The 19,378-nt window shown below is 43.1% G+C and overlaps 1 protein-coding gene across 2 annotated transcripts; it reads left to right on the top strand.

Annotated features, from left to right (window-relative positions):
- Positions 1-4: 4 nt before the first annotated feature.
- On the top strand, positions 5-14,550 carry QTRT2 (queuine tRNA-ribosyltransferase accessory subunit 2). Of its 2 annotated transcripts, none has more exons than XM_051778930.1 (8): positions 5-284; positions 1,361-1,416; positions 3,747-3,823; positions 6,413-6,622; positions 7,592-7,791; positions 10,398-10,549; positions 12,019-12,139; positions 13,220-14,550. In XM_051778930.1, exons 1-8 carry the CDS (start codon positions 82-84, stop codon positions 13,479-13,481), a joined length of 1,281 nt encoding a protein of 426 aa, XP_051634890.1. In that variant the 5' UTR covers positions 5-81; the 3' UTR covers positions 13,482-14,550. The 2 variants fall into 2 exon arrangements, with proteins under 2 accessions (XP_051634890.1, XP_051634891.1); XM_051778931.1 differs by having other exon boundaries at positions 6-284; positions 12,022-12,139; positions 13,220-14,549.
- The last annotated feature ends 4,828 nt before the right edge of the window (positions 14,551-19,378 follow it).

The raw sequence follows: 19,378 nt of genomic DNA, 5'->3' as shown, positions 1-19,378 counted from the left end.
CGCGGCGCCCGCTGATGACGCCCGGCGCGGTGGGAAGGGAGCTCCGCGCTCCCTCCGTGCCCGGGCGCTGCCGGACCGGGGATGAAGATGAAGCTGCAGCTGCTCGGGGCGGGCTGCGGGCGGCTGGGCACGCTGGCGGGGCTGGGCAGGAGCGGGGCTGGGGCGCTGGCGCTGCCGGGCTGCCTGCTGTACACGCGGACCGGCTCGGCGCCGCACCTCACCCACGACACGCTGCGGGAGGTGCGCGGAGTGCCCGGCGTGGCGCAGCTGCCCCTGCCCGCCCTGTGAGTACCGCGGGGGGGGACGCGGGGAAGTGGCGAGCTCGGGGGTCCCTCTGCTGCTTCCCTGTCGAAGGGAGGTGCAGGGGCGCGGTGGGAAAGGCGAAGGTGAGGGAGATGGAGGGCCGCGTGGCTTTTAGTGTGTTTAGGCCAAACCCGCGGTAGTGACTTCACAGCCGTCTTCCCATCTCGGCCAGCAGGTCGAGGGAGATGATTCTACCCCTCTGCTCTGCTCTGGTGAGACCCCACCTGGAGTACTGCATCCAGCTGTGGGGTCCCCAACATAGGGACGACATGGACCTGTTGGAGTGAGTCCAGAGGAAAGCCACGAAGATGATCAGAGGGCTGGAGCACCTCTCCTGTGACGACAGGCTGAGAAAAGCCGGGGCTGTTCAGCCAGGATAAAGGAAAACTAGAGAGACCTTATATCAGCCTCCCAGTACCTAAAAGGGGCTTATAAGAAAACTGGGGACAAACTTTTTAGCAGGGCTTATCCCGACAGATAATGGTTTTAAACTATAAGAGAGTAGACTAGATATAAGGAAGGAATTTTTTACAATGAAAACAATGAAACACTGTAACAGGTTGCCCAGATTGGTGGTAGATGCCCCATCCTGGAAACATTTGAGTTAAGATTGAACCAACAGTTGACTCTCAAAACTAGTTAGGTAAGTGGAAACTGTAAGGAAAGATTAACATCATAAAGCTTGTTAGAAGGTCTCCCATCCCTGGTTGTGCTGTTGCTGAATGATGCACATTAGTGATGCAACCCAAGAAGTCACACTGGGGCTGCGTGTTCTCCACCAAGTCAGTTTGCCACTGGTCAGTGCAGGTAAAAGCTCTGCCTGTTTGCCACAGAATTATGAGTGCCCTAGGTTGTGGGCTATGATTCTTGAGCTCTGTGTCTCTGGAATTTAGTTCTATCTGCCCCTGCTTTACTGCCTGATAGCTGGATGGCAGAAATCAGTGCTTAACCGATCCAGTTAAGCATAAGTATGGAAACAGAAGCCTTACTTATGAAACCACTGATCTTTTTTGACAGTTGTCTGCTTAGTTAATGTGTTTCTGTATCTGGATTGCAGGGCAGAAATTCATGATGTCCTGGAAGAGTATAAAGAAGGAGCTGCAAAATTTATAGGTAAAGTGCATGTGTTTGCTTGTATGTCTGGAGAGGAAATGCAGGTGGATCCCACTAGAGCATGTTCAGGCAGTACAGTAGGCAGAAAGATGGAGGTACAGACTTTCCACATTTAGGCATTTTCTCACTCAGAGTGGCACTAAGGAAGACTTGAAATAGTATGTTGACATTGGTATGGTCAGAAATCCTTCTGGCCAATAGTATGGCCAAAAATCCTCCAATCAGTGTACAAAAATAAGTAGTTTTGCTTTTTCCCCCTCTTTTTCTGCACCTGGCCTTCTCCTTGCAGGCTTCAGCACAGACTGGGGTGGACTTAGCCCAAAAGTTGAGACTAGGACTGAGAGTGGTTTCACTGTAGTCCCCAATCACTGCTGCAAATAAATCTTGCCAGGTGCAATTTCTGGCTTCTTTTATGAGGAGAATGAGAAACTTTCGTTAAAAGGGCCTTCCCCATACAGCTGCTCAAATACATTTCCTGTCTTTTTTGGTTCCCTTAAAATAGTTGATTTCAGCTAAAGATTTCCAACATGAAATCTTTATGCAGTATGAAGAATGAACAGGTAAAGCACCCACATCAAATCAATCTCAGCTGGTGGACACTTCTGTCTCTGAGCTGTTTCTGTTCTGAGAAAATGTTAGGGGGAAGGACCCACGTTGGATTTGTGGGAGCTTTGAGGAACTAAAGAAGCAGGTGGAGAAGCTCGTTTTCCCCCTGTTCTTTGTTCCTGTCTGTTTAGCGTTTGGACTGTTCTTGCTCTCTGTATTCCTCTTCCACTTTTCCATCTTAAAGAGCCAATTTTAAGAATTAACTGAATTTTATTTATGGATAGTCATACAAAAAACAGTCAACGTTGTTACATCCTTTGGCTACTGCACCAAGCCTTTGTGATGTTCATCAGTCCCTGTACTCCATTCTTGGAGCAGCTCCTGAATGGAATCTTTGTCTTAACGCCTTGATAATAAGAATGAGTAAAGCAGCAATTCCTGTGTCTGCAACTCTCCTGGTTTTTTCCTCTGGTTGTCACAACAGATCAGTAAAGGCCTGACCACGTGCATTGTGCAGCTCAGATCACTGGTGTCAGGCTCGTGTGGCAGAGGACCCTGAATGCACAGTGAATGCAGGGTTGGCCTGTTGTGTGAATATGTGTATCATAGCCTGTATTTATATCTGGGGAGGCAGCTCAGAGGACTGGAGGATTATCTGCCAAGACAACAAGTTTCTCTGGGATGCTTTTTCTGGGTATCTCAAGTTATACTTGGGTATGGGGTAAGTCTTGTGAAAGTGATGATGTGTCCATAATTTCTATAATTTACAGACAATTCTTTGTGTATGGAATATAGCAGACTTTGCAAGAAAAAAAATCCGTGTTGATAGTGTGCTTTTTTTTTTTTTTTTTTAAGCGCATAAAAATTTAGGACATACATTTTATTATACAAACAAAGTTATGGTTTGCCTTTCCAAAGGAAGTTTGCACCCAACTCTCAGTAAACTTCAACTGCTTTGGGGCAACTTATTCCTTCATGAAAAATTGAAGAATCTCTTTATCTGAAACTTCTTAGAGGCTTTACCAATTTCAGTGACTGTCTGTGAAGAGAAGACTGTCATTGAGACATAACTATCTAGCTTTCTGACATTTGAAGCCTCCAGTCTTGCAGGGGTGATATATTTCTCATTTTTGTAGCTGATACATTCTCTCAGTATTCTGTTCTTTACTATGAGGATGGTGAGGCACTGGAACAGATTGCCCAAAGAAGTTGTGGCTACTCCATCCCTGGAAGTATTCAAGGCCAGGTTGGATGGGGCTTTAAGCAACTTGGTCTAGTGGAAAGTGTACCTGCCCATGAGACAGGATCTTTAAGGTCCCTTCCAACCCAAACCATTCTATGATTCTCTATGTCCTTCCTTAAAAGTTCTAGGCTTGGGGTTGTTGCTCAGTTTAGGTTGTGTCAAATATCAGATGTTTTCAGTATATCAATTGAATGGTTAAGTGAGTCAGCTGGTGGGTCTAGAAGATTTTAGTAGGTGAAGTATTAATCAAGAAAAACAGAAATAAATCTCAAGGGAGCTATGTAGTTTGCAGAACCAAAGGGTATTATTTCATGATTTGTCCTGATGCTGCGCTCTTCTCCCTGCAGATAGTAAAACTGAGGAAGAAGTCTGCCTTCTTTGATGCTGAGATACCAAATGATCAATATTTTCTTTGTCAGAATGGCTGTATCTGTGTGGGGGAGAATACCCTGTTCCCTTTTGCAAATTGACAAACCACATCTTTGCATTAGCTTTGCTTTAGTTCATGAAACTCTACTCCTGTGTGTCTCTCTGCTCCCAGGTATGCCAGATGCTGTGCTGTACTGCTCCCTTCATGACCCAGTCAGTCCCTGTCCATCTGGCTACAACACCAACAAGGTACAGTAGTTGTAAAGACTTGAAAGGGTCCACCTAAAGTTCTCAAGAGAAAGCTGCCAGTCCCTTCATCTCTGTGGGTGTGCTCAGACAGCCACAAGATTTATTTTTCTAATCTTTGCACAAAGAGGAATGTCATTTACATGCTCCTACCTTCAACTAAATAAAGCTGTACCTGTTCTTACTTGTCAGCATGCTCCCTGAACAATTCCTGAGCAGTTAAGTGGCAATTCAGATAGAAAGGAGAGCTCTGTCCTCCCATGCTGTTGTAGTTAATATGGTAGTAAAAGAAAATACTTGTGTTTTAGTGTATTTGCTGTACCAGCTTACAGTGATGCCACTGATAAGCAATAAGTCTGAACTCCTGTGTGTGTATTTAGTCTGCTACAGGCCCACAAAGGAGAAGAACTTATAATTTTCACAGGAGAGTGGCTTAGCAATCCAGGAGTGCATAGTGTTGCAGGCATTTTCCTGTTCCATCCCACAGGCAGAGACATTCCCCATGCAATCCACACGCTACCTGCCACAACTTTATCCTGTGAGGGCCACTCCTGGCACCTGCTCAGATCCAGTCAGTCTCAAGGCTTGTTTGGGTATGGTCACATTTGGTGAAAGGTGACTGAATGACAGAGGATAACTCCTGCCATTCAGCTATCAATGCATATTCTTTGCTGCTGGGAACCAGGCTGAGTCCTGCCTCTTTGCAGGGAAGGAGTTATCTCAAGCTTGTCCTACCATTGTGCAGCTATGAGGTGATAGCAGCAATCTAAGCCTGGGTGTTGCAGCTTTGATTCAGCTTTTTTTTTAAAATAAGCTGGTGAAGATATTTGTCACCTTGTTACAAGGCCTTCTGCAGCTGAATCTCTACTGACAAATGCTTATGATAGCTTTTTGAAAGCAATGGGACAGAAAGCTCTGGATTCTGTGCCAGAAAGTCTAGCATGGGCTGGATTTAAATAATCACAGGATAATGCTCAGTTCTCTAAGCTGCATGGCTATTTTATTTATTAAAGCCGCTTTTTTCCTCTCGAGAGCAGAATGAAGGTAACTAGATGTGATTACACTCTGCCCTTTGGCTCAGACAGTTCTGACTTTCCTCTGCCTGCCTTCACCAGCTGTTCCTCAATGCTCTCACAATAAGAGGCAGCAGGTACTATCTGATCAACATGCTGCTTCAGAACAACATACAGCTGCTGTCTTCCCGTTATTTTGCAGGTACTAATTTTGGATCTCCTTCCTTTGGAGTTGCCTTATTTTAGTGGGAAATTTACAGCAATATTATTACTTTGGAGACTTCTGTCTGTTACTCAAATTTAGTGAAATTGGCTGAGGAGACCAGAAGTAATCAGGAGAGATGGATGGATGGATGGACAGGCAACAGGCATGTGGTGTACTAGCACAATGCTTTTGGGTCTTTGTGGGGACGAAATAAAAAAATTGTTCTTCTCATATTTTTTGCATCAGCTGATCGAATTCAGTTTGCAAATTAGTATGCATGAGAACTGCACTGCTTAATCTGTCTGTCTGGCATAGGCTAGCAGAATGTGTTTAAACCTTCAGGTCCCAAAAAGTCCCCGTAACACTTCAAGCTCTGTGCTGTTTCTGATAGCTGAACACACTTCCTCATTTGACAGAATTGTAGATGAAAAGAGCCGAATTCTAAAGGGCTTGAGACCAATGCTTAACTACTTGAATACCCCTTTAAAATTTTGGAGCAGCAATGTCACAAGTCTAACAATAATACAACGAAATACAGCCAAGCTGCACTCACAGGTTAATTGCAGATTCTGTAAAATAGGCTGAAATGTGGTAGCATGTGTAGTTGCAGTACTTGCAGTAACATTTTGTGAATCTGAATGTTTAGTGGATTGAATGGTGACATCTGCTCACCTGGAGGTGTTCAGGTAACATAACCTCTCTGTGCAGGGGCTTTTGTCTTGCTTTAAAATCTTTTGAGGGTAGCATGGAATAATGATGGAAGGTGGGGACCCAAGTGCACACACAGTGTGTGTGAAGACACTGAGACAGAGACTCGGTGAAATCCTGATGAGCACCTGCCATTTCTTATGTTGGCTTGGTTTGAAAGCTGTGTATTGCTTTTGCACTTGGTATTCCAATCCCTTCTTAAGTGGCTGAATTTGGACCCTAAATAACAGAATCACAGAATACGCTGATTTGGAAGGGACCCACAAGTCCAGCTCTTAGCCCTGCATAGGACCATCCCCAAGAGTCACACTTAAGGATGACATACCAAGTGCAAAAGCAATGCATAGCTTTCAAAAATAACATGGGGTTCTAAGATTAAGTTGCTTAACAACTTTTTGTATTCTTCCCAGTGTGTATGGTGTCTGTATGGTTTATATATACTCATGTATATTCACATATGAGGTATGAATTAAATGCTTGGAAAAGGAAACAGTTTCCTGGTTTTGTATACAGAAAATTAGTGAGCTGTATTTGCCATTGCAACCTTTGCTGAATAGGGTATCATTCCAGTATCTGGTATTTCACCAGACCAATTCCTTTCCTCCTTTCACCCTTAGGATCTGCTATCCTTCACAACTAACGTTCATCCCTATTCTTCCCTGACAGACAGTCTCCCTGTGGGGAAGCTCAGGGCGCATGGAAATGACAGTTTCCAAATTCATGGACGTACAGCGAGCCATCCAGCCAGACTGGTTCCAGTGCATCTCTGATGGAGACACCATTTCTGGGGAAGTTGGTAGAAAAAGAGCCAAGAAGTCTGTGGATAGGTCGCTTTCCTTCCTGGATGTATGTCTTCAGCTGCAAGAAAAATCACCGGTAAGGTCCCCAAAATACTGAGGCAATAGCACTGCATCTGCTTTTTGGTCTGTGCTGCATCCTGGGCCAGTCCCAGGATGTGATTTAATAGGAAATTGTGTCACATATATATTTCAGAGAATGCCCAGGTGACAGTCCTACATGAGGTATAACCAGTAGCATAGGGAGTTTTCCTTTCTCCCTTTAGTAAATTGTCTCCTGCACTAGAATAGTCATCCTTACTTGTTGGGGAGAACTACTTCTAATTTTTTTTCCTTGCTTTTGGACTGTAGTGCGTTTCTTCCATTTACCTTATTGCTATATGCATGGGCAAAGTGAGATCTTCTCATTCAGGTCGAGAAAACCAATCTTTTTTCCCTGAAATCACCTCAGTTCCAAGTGAGAAAGGACTTGATAGAATTAGTCAGTGCTGTTCTTCATTTCTTCCAGCAGCTTTGAAACTTCCCTCCCTTTTGGTGAAAGGAGATAGATATCTGAATGTGCACTACAAGTGAAAGAAAATGGGTGACAGGAGCTGATATCAGTATCTCCTGGAAGGGAATTCATTGTGGGATCTGGTCTGATCATTATGAGATGAGTTCTGACAGACAGGATAATGGCACCTGCTTTGTATTCTGCACTGACACATGTATTGCTGAGGGCCATCCATAAAAAAACATGTACAAAGATGGTGTGTGGTTATTGCCTTCAGTAATAGGGAGGTGGGAAGAATGGCATCAAAATTCTCAGTGAGTTAGTGTCAAGGTAAGGAGCAGAATCTTGTCTCCCTTAATCCCATTTCTTACACTCTCACATGGACTTCACAGTTTTGTATGGGGAATAGTCTTACGTGGGATGAAACACTGTGGTTCTGGCAAGTTCCTGGGAGTGTGGGGCTTAAGTAGCAGGCATCTGAAGTCTGGGCTTTGAGATGTCTTGCATGTCTTTGGCAGAGCACGCTCTAACACTTGTAGCTTTCTCCTGGGACAGGAACTACAAGGAAGTGTAATGTTTGGGGCAATTGAAGGTGGAGATATCTTGGAAGAGAGGCTCAGATCAGCCAGGGAGACTGCCAAGCGGCCTGTGGGTGGCTTTCTGCTAGATGGCTTCCAGGGATGTGCCATGGCCACGGAGACCAAGTTGAAACTGATAGCTTCTGTCACAGCAGAGCTGCCAGAGGATAAACCAAGGTAAGTCGTGTGGGCAACATCCCAAGAAATCCATCTGTTCTATTATGAGGAGCTTCTACAGGCTGCTGTGCAGTATCCCTGTAGGAAATAATCGCTGTATTGCACAGCTCTGTATGTGCCAGGCTGCATAAATTTTACCACTGTCAGGCTGCAGGCTTCAACTGTTTCAGTTTTTAACTGCAATTGGTGCCAAGCTGTACTCACACTCTGGGTATGAGTATTCTCCACATTTGTCATATATAAGTTTTTAGAAAGAGTTACAGGTAGGATATGTCAGAGGTGCTTGCATTTGGCCTTTGAGGCTGTGATTTACTTGAAGTTCAGCTCAAACAAGAATGTTATTATCAAGATATTATGCAGGTACCTCATCTTATGAGGGGACCTCATCTCGTGATGAGGACCTTATCAAAAACTGTCATGTTTCCAGTTCTCTCTGGTCTCAGCTGCAGGATGGCTGCAGAGACGGGTGCTGACAGAAGCAGCCAGTGTTTACATGATCTTTTGGCAGCCAGCTCTGACCTGGTACCTGAGACACTGAGCCTGTGGACTACCAGAGGTGGTACAGCCTCGCCTAAAACAATGATATTCTCTTCTTGGACAATGTGGGGCTTAATGTGTATCTGAGTAGTTAGTTTTGCCCATCACATTCGTGGCAGAGACTGGACAGGGGTGGCAGCTTTTTTGATGGTACAAAGGAGTAACAGTAACTAAAGACTTCCCAAAAATGTGTGCTAATACAAGGGGTTTCTTAGCATTGGGTTGAGCTTGCTGGATTGCTCTTACAAGAGCACCTGCAACAGAAATAATATGAGTGCTTTTTTCATCATTTCCTAAAGAGAGTGACTGAGGCCCCATTGTCGTCCTGCTTCCCTCTGCTAGCTGAGCATTGCTCTGACCTAATGATGTTTAAAAGGAAATTAAATGCAAAAGCACGTGTCTGGTGTTGCAGCTTGTTCTTGCTTAATGATGCCTGGGGTTTGAATTTTCCTGACAATTAGAAGGCTTGCTGTGTTGTTGCCATCCTGTCTGGTTGAGCTACTTAAAAGATCTCCTGGGAGCATTAGAGTCCAATCTGCTCAGCTAACCTTACTGGCTACCTGTGCATCTGCCTCATCTATCAAATAGTTTGCTTGTCTGGTTAAGACAAGTGTTTCTGACCTCTCAGTAGGAAGAAAGCTGGGTAGCCCCAGGGGTCTTGTAAGTACCTCAGGTGAATTTCAGATAGTCCTTGTTCCTGAATCACCCTTGCCATTCTGGCTGGAGAAGTAGTTATGCAGCTGTGTTCTACCCCAATATGAAATTCAATATGAAATTCTCTAGAAGACAAACGCTTTCTGTGCTTCACTCAAGAAGTGACTGCTTTTTGTGTAACGATGAAATAACCTTATCAGTGTACTTTTTAAGAGTCCTTTTATGCATCTAAAGATGCTGAAGTCTCTTGGTAAAATTTGTTTTCCTTTCCAGTAGCAACGGAACCCTTGCAAAAAGAAATGTTTGTCCTTAACTGTGCAGAGAGAAGTTTCAGCAAGGGCTTTGATCATGTATGCAGATCTACTGTTCTGACTTCTGCACATCATTTTCTCCCTGCCATGGGAACCTGAAACATAAAACACTCATGCTGTAAACTTCTCCCATCCTTATTCTGTTCTCATCAATTTAATTGGAGTACTTAGAAAAGTGACTAAAAATGGCACCTTGTGACTTCATTTATCAGCTCCTGTGTATTTTCCTAATTATCTGTTTAGATCATTGCCCTACATTAACTTCTACTGCTGTCAGCCCAGTCCATGCACCTGCAGGAGAGCAGGCACTGCTCTACTCTCTTATGCTTCACCCACCATCGGCAAACCTGCCAACTAAATTTGGCTAACAGCAGAATCTCTATTACCATTGACGGCAATCCAGCCGGGCTCTTCCTGGCTCTTAATGCCATGTCTCAGGAGATGTTACAGCCCAGGTTTTTGGGTAAATCATTTGAGCAGGTAGAGTGTAAAGACGAGGAAAGACTAAAGGAAGGAAGCTCTCTCTTTCTGATGACATTTCTCAGTAGTGTGTTCTCCTCCAGGCAGGTTTTCCAAGTGCAATATGATGTGTCTGTCACCTGAAGGACTTGTATCTTTGACCAGCCATCTACTGCTGTCTCTGCTGCTCTTGATCAAGTCTTTTCAGACTGTCTTCTAAACAGTTAACAAGCAAAAGGGTCCATGTGTCTGGAAATCGGTAGTTCCCTGGGGCACAAACATGACTAAGGGAAATATCTGTTCTATGGCACAGATGTTTTGAATCTAAGTGTATTTATGTGTATGTGAAAGAAACCAAATCACTTCAAACATAATGAACAGAATGAGTTTGTTCCGCAGGAAGTGAGGGATTATTGCTGTCTTCCAAATGGCAGATAATGAAAAGCCTGCTATGCACTGGATATGTTGGAGGTGGGGAACTGGAAGCACACAGGATTCTGGGTGGTGACTGTTGTCCCCAGTTGCCTTCTGGTTAGCAGTTGCAGAGATAAGCTACGTGAGCTGCACGTGACCTGAAGATCTTCAGGTACCTTCTTGCTTCTTCTCAGAATATTGTAGATTTGTCTTCCTGTGTGTCTCTTACAGAATCATTCATGGTGTGGGCAAACCAGATGAGGTACTTGAGTGCATTGAAAGGGGAGTGGACATTTTTGAGAGCTTCTTTCCCTTCCAAGTGACAGAGCGAGGCTGTGCCTTGGTTTTCAGTTATGACTGCCACCCAGATCCTGAAACAGCAGGTAGGCTTCTTGATGGTCATTATAATTTTTACAGTTTACATTGTGGTGAGGAGAATTCATACTTTGGAGGAATCTGTACTTGAGTGTTTTGTTCCTGAAATAAGTACAGTAACCACTGGAAAAACTGGTATTCCACTATCAAGTGTTGCTTTTGAAGGTGGGGTACTTTGGTGTGAAACCTACTGAGTAAAACTTGAGGCCTCTAAATGTGATTAGCCAAAACATGATTAAATATTTCTTAAACACCTACTGAATAGAAGGATTTTAGTTTGATACCCTTGGGAAATCTTCTGTTACCTTTAGCAGTGAAGGCTAGACCTATTAAGTGGAGATGTAATACGTCTGATTTCTAGAATGAACTATGTGTCTGTAATAATAATGTGTTTCTGAAGTTCTTTCTTTCTAGCTGTCAGAAGTTTCCCATTTCTTTGGGCAGCTTTTCTCTTTGTCCTTGCACTCATCAGTACATATCAAAACAAAAATGAGATGTTCATAACTTATTACCTCATTATGCTGTGAGATGGGAACATGCATATCACCCATTAAAGCACCTATCAAATGTGTTTCAAGCAGCTGTTTTGTTTTGGCCTATTTAATATTTTTAATACAGGGAAACATTTTACATTTTTTCTCTTGGGTAAAACCTAGTGGCTTTTCAGGCCTGGATAATTCAGAACCATCTGAATAGAACAGAACATCTTGTTTCTTTGTGCTTGCTGCTATTTTTTTAACCCTTTTCTTGAAGGTCTCTTGTTTCACCATATTCTTAAATCATAAGATTCTGGGTAAGGAGAGTGGTTTTGTTCTGTGCCTGTTTTAAAGTCAGTAGACATGGATTGTGCAAACGGTAATACTGGTGTTTCCAGATACATCTCATTCTTAAGAACAAACTTAAAATTGCAAACCTACAAAGTTATGGGATGATTCTTTATTTTTCAGATAGGTGCGGAAAAGGCAGATGTAGAATCTACATCTTCTGAATTAGTGCTACCAACCTGTTTTCATTTCAGTTGTTTAAAAAAAAAAATAGAGGCATCTAAATCCCTGAGTCTTGATCACAGCATAGAAAGTAGAATGATTGAATGCAAATGAGTTGCCTATCTACTCTAATAAAATCTCAATAAAATCAATTTGTTCAGGTGATTGCACTCTATTCAGTGTGCAGTTCAGATGAAAAGTTCTTATTTTTTAAGAATTGAGCTCAGTAGAGCAGCAAAGAGTTATACTGTTGTTTCAGCTCTAACTTTTGATTAGTTTTAGTAGATTAGTTTTCAGTTGTCTCTTGTTGTTTTAATCATCTAAAAGTGTATGAGTTAACTAACCTATGGCAATTAAGGAAAATAGCTGCTTACTATAAGAATGAGGTGTAAACCTGTGGCAGGAGAGTAGCAGAAATACCTATTCTAAAGTTGCTATCCTTCCTTTGCCCTTGCTCTGTTTGTAAAAGGCTGTTGTCTTTTTATTTTAAGCAGTTTTAACACAAAATGGGGCCCAGGACCTGCAGAAGATTGGTGCTGAAGAAAACCAGGATGAAATCTCCAAAGCTGACCCAGAAATGACACCGTTTGAGATATGTCTGAAGGACAAAAGGTATGTGAGTTTGTGAGGAGGGTATCTGCAGCTGTATCACTAAATGGGATACTTTTGACTTCTGTATTTGGTTGCATGTGGTCAGCAGCTGGATGAGAGACTTCATAAAACATAAAGCTGTTGAAGACAGTACTTCTGGACATTTAGTAGAGAGTGTTGGATGAGCATTCTAGCTTGTTATCAGGCAACAGTGTATGTCAGAAAGCACTGTCTTTTGCTTGACCTAAAGCCAGGGACTTTCTGATCATTTATCCAGCAGACATACTGTGGTCATAACTGTGGCCCAGCTGAAATACCATAGGTTACAAAGCTTGTCTGGGGATCATTTTGGTCTTCCACATCTTACTCAGGTCTTCTTGAGATACTGGATTTTACTTAAACTGTGGAGACTCTCTGCTTTCTGACTCAGTTTAAGCAACTGCTGAGCAATTCTGCCATTTCTAGATACTTCACAAAAACTTTGACCATTGTTACCACTTGTCCTTCCTTCTCTTTGCCTCAGGTACTTCTGGGCTGTCTGAGTAGACAATTGTGTTGCTTTGTTCTCTCCAGCATCTCACAGTAGAGGGGAATATTGTTTTGTGAGTAGAGAAATCAGTAAATCCATAGTTTTGATAGGTTTCTCCTTCATAAATGTTGTGATAGCTAGTGAGGGGTGTCTTGCACTGCAGCTTTTCTGTCAGGGAAGGCACAGATAGGGCCTCTCTCTGCTGTTAGCTGTGATGTAGTCAGAGTTATCCTGATTTAGATGTGTGGCCTTTTGGCTCCGAAGTGAATTCTGGCAAGATGAGGCTTGGGGTTTTGAGCAACCTGGTCTAGTGGAAGGTGTCTCTGCCCATAGCACAGTTTTGGAGCTAGATGACCTGCTAGGTGAGGTCCCTTCCAACTCAAACCATCTATGATATTTGAAGTCCTTTGTGCCAGTGGTGCTGCTCTTAGTTGTCAATAAATCTTAGAGCAGCTGGAATCAGGACCTCAGGGCTCAGGTCCCTGCAAAAGGCCAGGTAATAATTGGGTACTCTTTATAACTTGAATGGGTCTTCTGACCTTTGATGTTATCCAACATTGCCTCTTCCTTAGATACCAAGATGACTTTGGTCCTTTGCTGGAAGGATGCACCTGTTACTGTTGTCAGAGGCACACTTGCGCCTACGTCCATCACCTCCTCGTGACCAATGAGCTGCTGGCCGGTGTCCTGCTCATGATGCACAACTTCCAGCACTACTTTGGTTTCTTCAGTGCCATACGGGATGCCTTAAGAGACAATAAACTGGATCAACTGAAAAACCTTGTCTTCAGGCAGGCACTTCAAGGCCCAGTAAATGCGAAGCTGAGCCAGTGAGATCAGAGAGGACAGAGGAGTTTGCAGGCTACACCCTTATCCAGTGGAACTGTGTAAGGTGGACTTCCAGCAGGATCACCTGAATCTGTCAGTAGTAAAATGCCTTTTTTCCTTCCTGGAGGGAACTGAAGGAGATATTTCAAGAAGATCTCACTTCCTGGTGGGGAAGGATGATCTTGTCCAAACGTCACTTTTGGTTAATTGGCTTGGTACATTCTTGGTGTATGGAAAAGCTTGGACAGCTCACAAGACCAGTATGCATAGCTTGTTTTCAGATACTCACTGTTGGTTTTCCATGTGCAAGGACAAAGTTATTGAACTTGTGACTGAAGATAAAGCAGGGCATATACATAAAATTAATCAAGCTGCCTGAAGGCTCAGGAGCGTTTTGAGACTCTTGTTCCATACCCAACAGTAATTATCTTTCTAGAAAAACCTAGTGGTGTCGTTATCTCATCATCTAGCTCCTTGATGAGAAGTCCCACCTCAGTTTAACACACTGTCCTTGAGGATGTTGCCAGCATCTGTGTCGTTGAAAGGAACTGACTGGAAGTGCTGCTGTGTGTTTCTCCCTCAGGCTGCCTGCACTGCAGTGTTCTCTGGACCTGGAGGAAGCCCTCCACCTTGGCCTGGCCTTGAAAGCTCCTGCCTCAGGAGTCCTAGTCAGTGACATTAGAGCTAGAAAGCTGAGAAAATGTTTAATCCATGTCCTGCTGTAGAGATTTGGGGTTTTTTAAATTTTGTACCCTTATTCCAGATTTCACTCTCATGTTAGCACATGGATGATAATGAATCTATCATTCTTTCCAACTGCCCTATCACTGGTCACATAGCAAGCTGTGTTATGTGAGATGGAGCTGTGGAAGAAATGTGTCACAGGAAAAGGCATTTAGAAAACATTCTTGTGGCTTTTTGTTTTAAAATATGACACAGTTATGTCACATTCCTCTTACTCGGTTTTTTTAAATGCCCCTTATTTTGGAATCATGGATTTAATTATTTTATGTTACAAAGCAACAATAAAAGAAATTTATTATTTGTTACACTGGCTCCTCAGTGTGTGACAGAGGTGATGTACCAGAGAGCTTGAACTCAAGAAGCTGTCTCCTGGAAACTTGACCTAACAGTCTGATGGAGGACAGAGACATATCTAGGAGTAGGATCCTGTCAGGGACCAGGGTTCCAAATAATTTGCTTCAAAAGAATGTCATGATAGACCTGGAAGTGTTAAAGACACCTGTCCATCCCTCTCTCCATAAGAATTCTACTACCTTAATTAAACTTGAAAAAATACTACTGTTAAAATTGCTGGCCTTAAAGCAATTAAGGATTAATCTGTAGTGTGCTCTTCACAATTTCTTTAACATTTTAAGATTTTAATATCTCCCATCAGAATGACTTTACCATAGAGTATAAGGAGTTTTTAACTGTCTCTTTGGGCAGCTACAGAAGGTTGTCAGAGTCCTTTCTACCATTCCAGTCTTATTCACCATGTTGTACTAACTATACTTCTGTTCCACAGGATCCTAAAGAAATGGTGCAAATATTGCTCTGCTGTTGTCTTCAAACAGAAATTACAGAGAATGATTCAGCCACAGAAATGACATAAAATGTAGGATTATCATCCTCACTCTGAGTAGTACAACTCCAAGGTTGTGAAAGTGTATGCAGCACTGGGAAACTTGGAGATGGTGTCCTGGATACACAGAGTGAGATAGAAGGTCTGCCTAACTTAAAGGGCAGGGAATTCTAATGAAACCAAAATGGTTCATGCTGCTTTCAAGAGAAATGCAGGATATGATGGTAGTGTTTGAACCTTGTTTCTGCAGTGTCTGTTTCTAGTTGCGAGTATCGGCGCTAAACCTTTTGGGAGGGGACAGGGTTTTTTCTCACTAACTGATACTGCTCTGTCTGCACACTCAATCACCAAAATGCCCAAGTCAGCCTAGCACTCAGGCACCAAGATGTTTGTGTCCAAAAGGTCAGTCATGGGTGGTCTGTGAAGACAGGGAAGATAAGGAATACCAGCTGTTGTGTCCTCCTCGCACATACTCCTGCATGCTTCTTAGGTTGGTAACCTCACTGCTAGTTGTGGAAGTGCCATTTTGTATCTCTTGGAAGCTACTTGTGATTGATCATTTTCCCCGTCCTGCCCCAGCTCTGTGAATCATTAGGATTTATTAACGTTTCTTTGTCTCCTAACCTGGGTGTCCTCAGAAGCTGCACATAGCTGTACTGGGATCTTAGTGACCTGCTAAGCTAAGTGCCAGTAACATGACATTCTCAGTAACCCTTCTGTTCTTCCTCCTGGCGTTCTGATTTTTCTCTACTGCTGTGTTCCTTTTCCAGTCATACCCATCAGGCTTTCCTGTTATGGTTCTCTGCTTAGCTTTTATATGTGTACATGTGTGTGCTCTGGCTTTGCATTTTCTATTTGGCAAGAATTGACCAACTACATCTACTCACTGTCTAACACAATAACAAACTGCACTAAGTCTGGAACAACCTTAATGTGTTGTATGTAGACAACTTCTCAATATGTCAGTCCTCTTCACATTGTAAAAATTCAGCAACATTTTTCATGCTAACTTAAAAAGTTTTTTATTAATTTCAAAGCAGATATCTAATTTCTTTCAAAAACAGAATTCTTGCCCTAATACGGAGAAGAAAACTACATGAAAAAACTAAACTTTTCACGGAGAAGTGAAAATTGGAATTAATAAGGAGAAGAAAAATGTCTGTGCTAAATTAACTTCACTAAGCACAGAAGACTGCAAAAACATCCTTGAGTGCCATCCATCTCCAAAGGGCAGAATACAAATAAGAGCAGAGCAGAAAACAGAAGAGATGGTGTGTTACAAAAAGATTAGACCCTTGAGAATCTTTCCCTTAGCAATTTCTAGTGTAACCTTCCCCTTGATAAAGAAAAATCTTTCATGCTGATGCGAATAACTGGCAGGGCCTCATGTTAAGTGCCAAGTCCTGTGCCTTTCTGACCACTTCATCAGGATTCTGCTCAATAACTTTCTCCTTTCAGAGCTATTTTAATATTGCAGACTCTTAAGCAGTTTCAAAAGTATGCTTTAAAATGTATTAAGGAAAAAAAAATCAAATTGGTTTATCACAAAAATGTTTTCTTTTTTCCTTGAGGTAATTTCTCCCACACACACATTCACCCACCTCATCCGTCCTCTAAATTATTAGGACACAGCATCCAAGAGACATATCAAGCCTTGTCTGACAGTTTCTAGGTTTGCTCTCCTGTGGCTCTGAAGGATTGCAGGAGCTGCCCAAGACTGGAAGTGTTCCAGCAGGGTGTTCAATTTATTTCTACATCTCTAAGGTTCAGAGGGCTTTTGGATCATGGGATTTTTATGCATAGAAAAATCAGTTCCCGGTGTGTTTCAGAGGTGCTTTTAAGCATTGGGTAGTTATTTTTTTTCATCCTGAACCCTGTTGGGTTTTGATTCATAACCTGAGTTGCAGACAAAGCCCCTCAATAAAATGTTTAAACCTTCCTCTCAGTAATTTCAGAGATGTTTCCTCTGTGATGTGGAAGGCATACACAAAATAGATGATGGTGCAGGCCAGTTTAATGGTTTTATTTGTACTACATAATTCACTAGGGACCTCATCTCTTTTCTGGTAATGCAGCACTCACTTCTTCAGACTATTAAAGATGTTCAAGCACATGTTACCATCCTTCCGTATGCACATTCTGGAGGCATGACAGGACTTTTCAAACAAAAAGAGAATTAATTTAAATTCCTTTGAGAAGTTGGATCTGGATTGTCAAAGCTGGTGCTGGCACAAAAGTGGTGCAGCAAAATGTTCATGCTTCCCTGTTGATGTTGCCAGTGGGATGGTGTCTGTCAGACGCTCTCCAGTGGCATATTGGCTCGGAAAGGCGATACCTTCCCTGCCTTACAGTGAGGTGATGATGAACTGCCTGGTTATGTCTACATCTGTTGTCTGTATGATTTAATTACACTGCTCAGGTGAATGTACAACAAATTGGGATGCTCTGTCATGTTTCTGACATAGCTCCTCCAGCTCCTGGCCTTGCTTGCTCCCCATCATTACAAAAACTTTGGAGAAAATCTGCTCTGTTTAGCAGCTCTTCGTGTGTCTGAACATTTGCAGAGCTCTTTAGGAAGGAGGTTTGGATGAAAAAGGGTTATCTGATTAACCAGGATTACTTCAAATTTCGGCCTGAAAATTTAGGAAGCTGTGTATGGTGGACAGTGCCAACAGTAAAGAAATTATAACTAAAGGCATCTGGATCTGCTAGGCAGCTCAGGATTAATCAGCTTTCTGTCTTCCCTATCCCTCTGCTACAGTGTAAAGCATTTTCTGGTCCAAGGGGATGGCCATAGCACTGTGAAGGACAATGGCTGTGGTTCATGCCCGCAGATCCACAGGACAAGGTGTATCTCACCTGCCTGCACTTGCAGAGCAGATTGATTTGCAGGTTGGTGATCATGAAAAGATCAGAAAACTACAGCTCTTACATGTAATGTCCCAGCAGAGATTTTCACAAAAGAAAGTAGCGGTTTCAAGGTCCTTGGCCAGAGTTCCTGGACCTATTTCCCATGCTCTGTGTGTGACACTTTGGGCTCTTGAGCTGACTGCCTTTCTCGGCTGTTGGACATGTGTTGCAACATGTGACACAAAGGCAGCTTTGTAGCAATGCTTTATGCTCATTGCTTCTCCTTCCACAGGAGAACATCTGGTTTGCCTTTTGATGAGGTAATCAGGGGAGGTACTGATTAGCCAGCATCTTGCAGGAAGTCAGCAGAGGCTGCAAATCTGTCTTGAGCTTTTTTATACTGCCCTTCCCAGACCAGAATGGAACTGTCTACAACGTAATGACAACTTTAATGGTACCACGTGCTGAAAAACACCTGAAGAAACCAACCCTTAGGAAAGCCAGATGCTTTCCTCAGACAAAGGTGAGTGAACTGGGATGGGAGAGAACACAGAGACTGGCAGGCAGCCCAAGTCTTCAAAGAAATGCAGGATCTTCAAGGAAGGAACAGGAGATGGAGCGTCTGGGAGGAAGGAGCATAGGCAAACAGGATGATGAGGATTTGGCAAGGCCAGCAAGGAAAGGAGTGGGAGTTATGCAGTATGTCCATGTGTAGCACTGCCAACATCAAGTTGCAGAAGCCACTGGAATGTGCCTTTATACATCCCTTGTTTTGTGCATGTCTTGAGGAGGAAGAAGCATTCTGTTGCTGTTCAGGAAGTTGAGCAATGGCTGCTATACTGCTCACAAAGGCAAAAGGTTACAGAGTAATGCTTGTGGCCTTCAGACCTGAGGCTGACAGGAAAACTAAGTGCTGGACTCAACACTGGTACCTGGCTCCCCTCTTCCCCACAGCCAGTGCCACCAAAAATATTCAAGGAAGTCCTGTCGCCTTAACCATCTCCTTTGACCAGACCCTCACAGAGAGACAGAAGTGCTGCTGCCTCTCAGCTGAGGCATAGCAAGGTGAGCAATCCACCTGCCTCATAGCCCTTCTGCTATGGCATAGCGTGGCAGAAAGAAATGTTAAGTCCCATAGTAAATGTGCTTGTGCCTCGTGAAAAGTAGTCTTTATTTGGGGTATTCAATTTGCCATGCTCACAGCTGCAGGGTAAAACTTATTAAAACTTATAAGAGTCCCCAGGGCAGGGAACCAGAAAGGTCTTCCCCACATCACCAAACAGGAAACAGCCTGGCACTTGTCTCGCTGAGATGCTTAAATTATTACACTGCAATTAATTTTTAATTATGTTCGTTTTCTTTTTTGGCTCTAGGGGTTTTCTTTGCCTCACACTTCCACAAGCATTCAGGAGTGAGATGAGACCAGTGTCTGGCAGGAAGAGGTTCACTGATGTGTATTCAGAATTAT

Source organism: Manacus candei, unplaced genomic scaffold (genome assembly GCF_025592945.1).
Source record: "Manacus candei isolate 608988 ecotype Guabito, Panama unplaced genomic scaffold, ASM2559294v1 h1tg000014l, whole genome shotgun sequence".
Classification (NCBI taxonomy): Eukaryota; Metazoa; Chordata; class Aves; order Passeriformes; family Pipridae; genus Manacus; species Manacus candei.
This window is presented reverse-complemented; position numbering and strand designations above follow the sequence as displayed.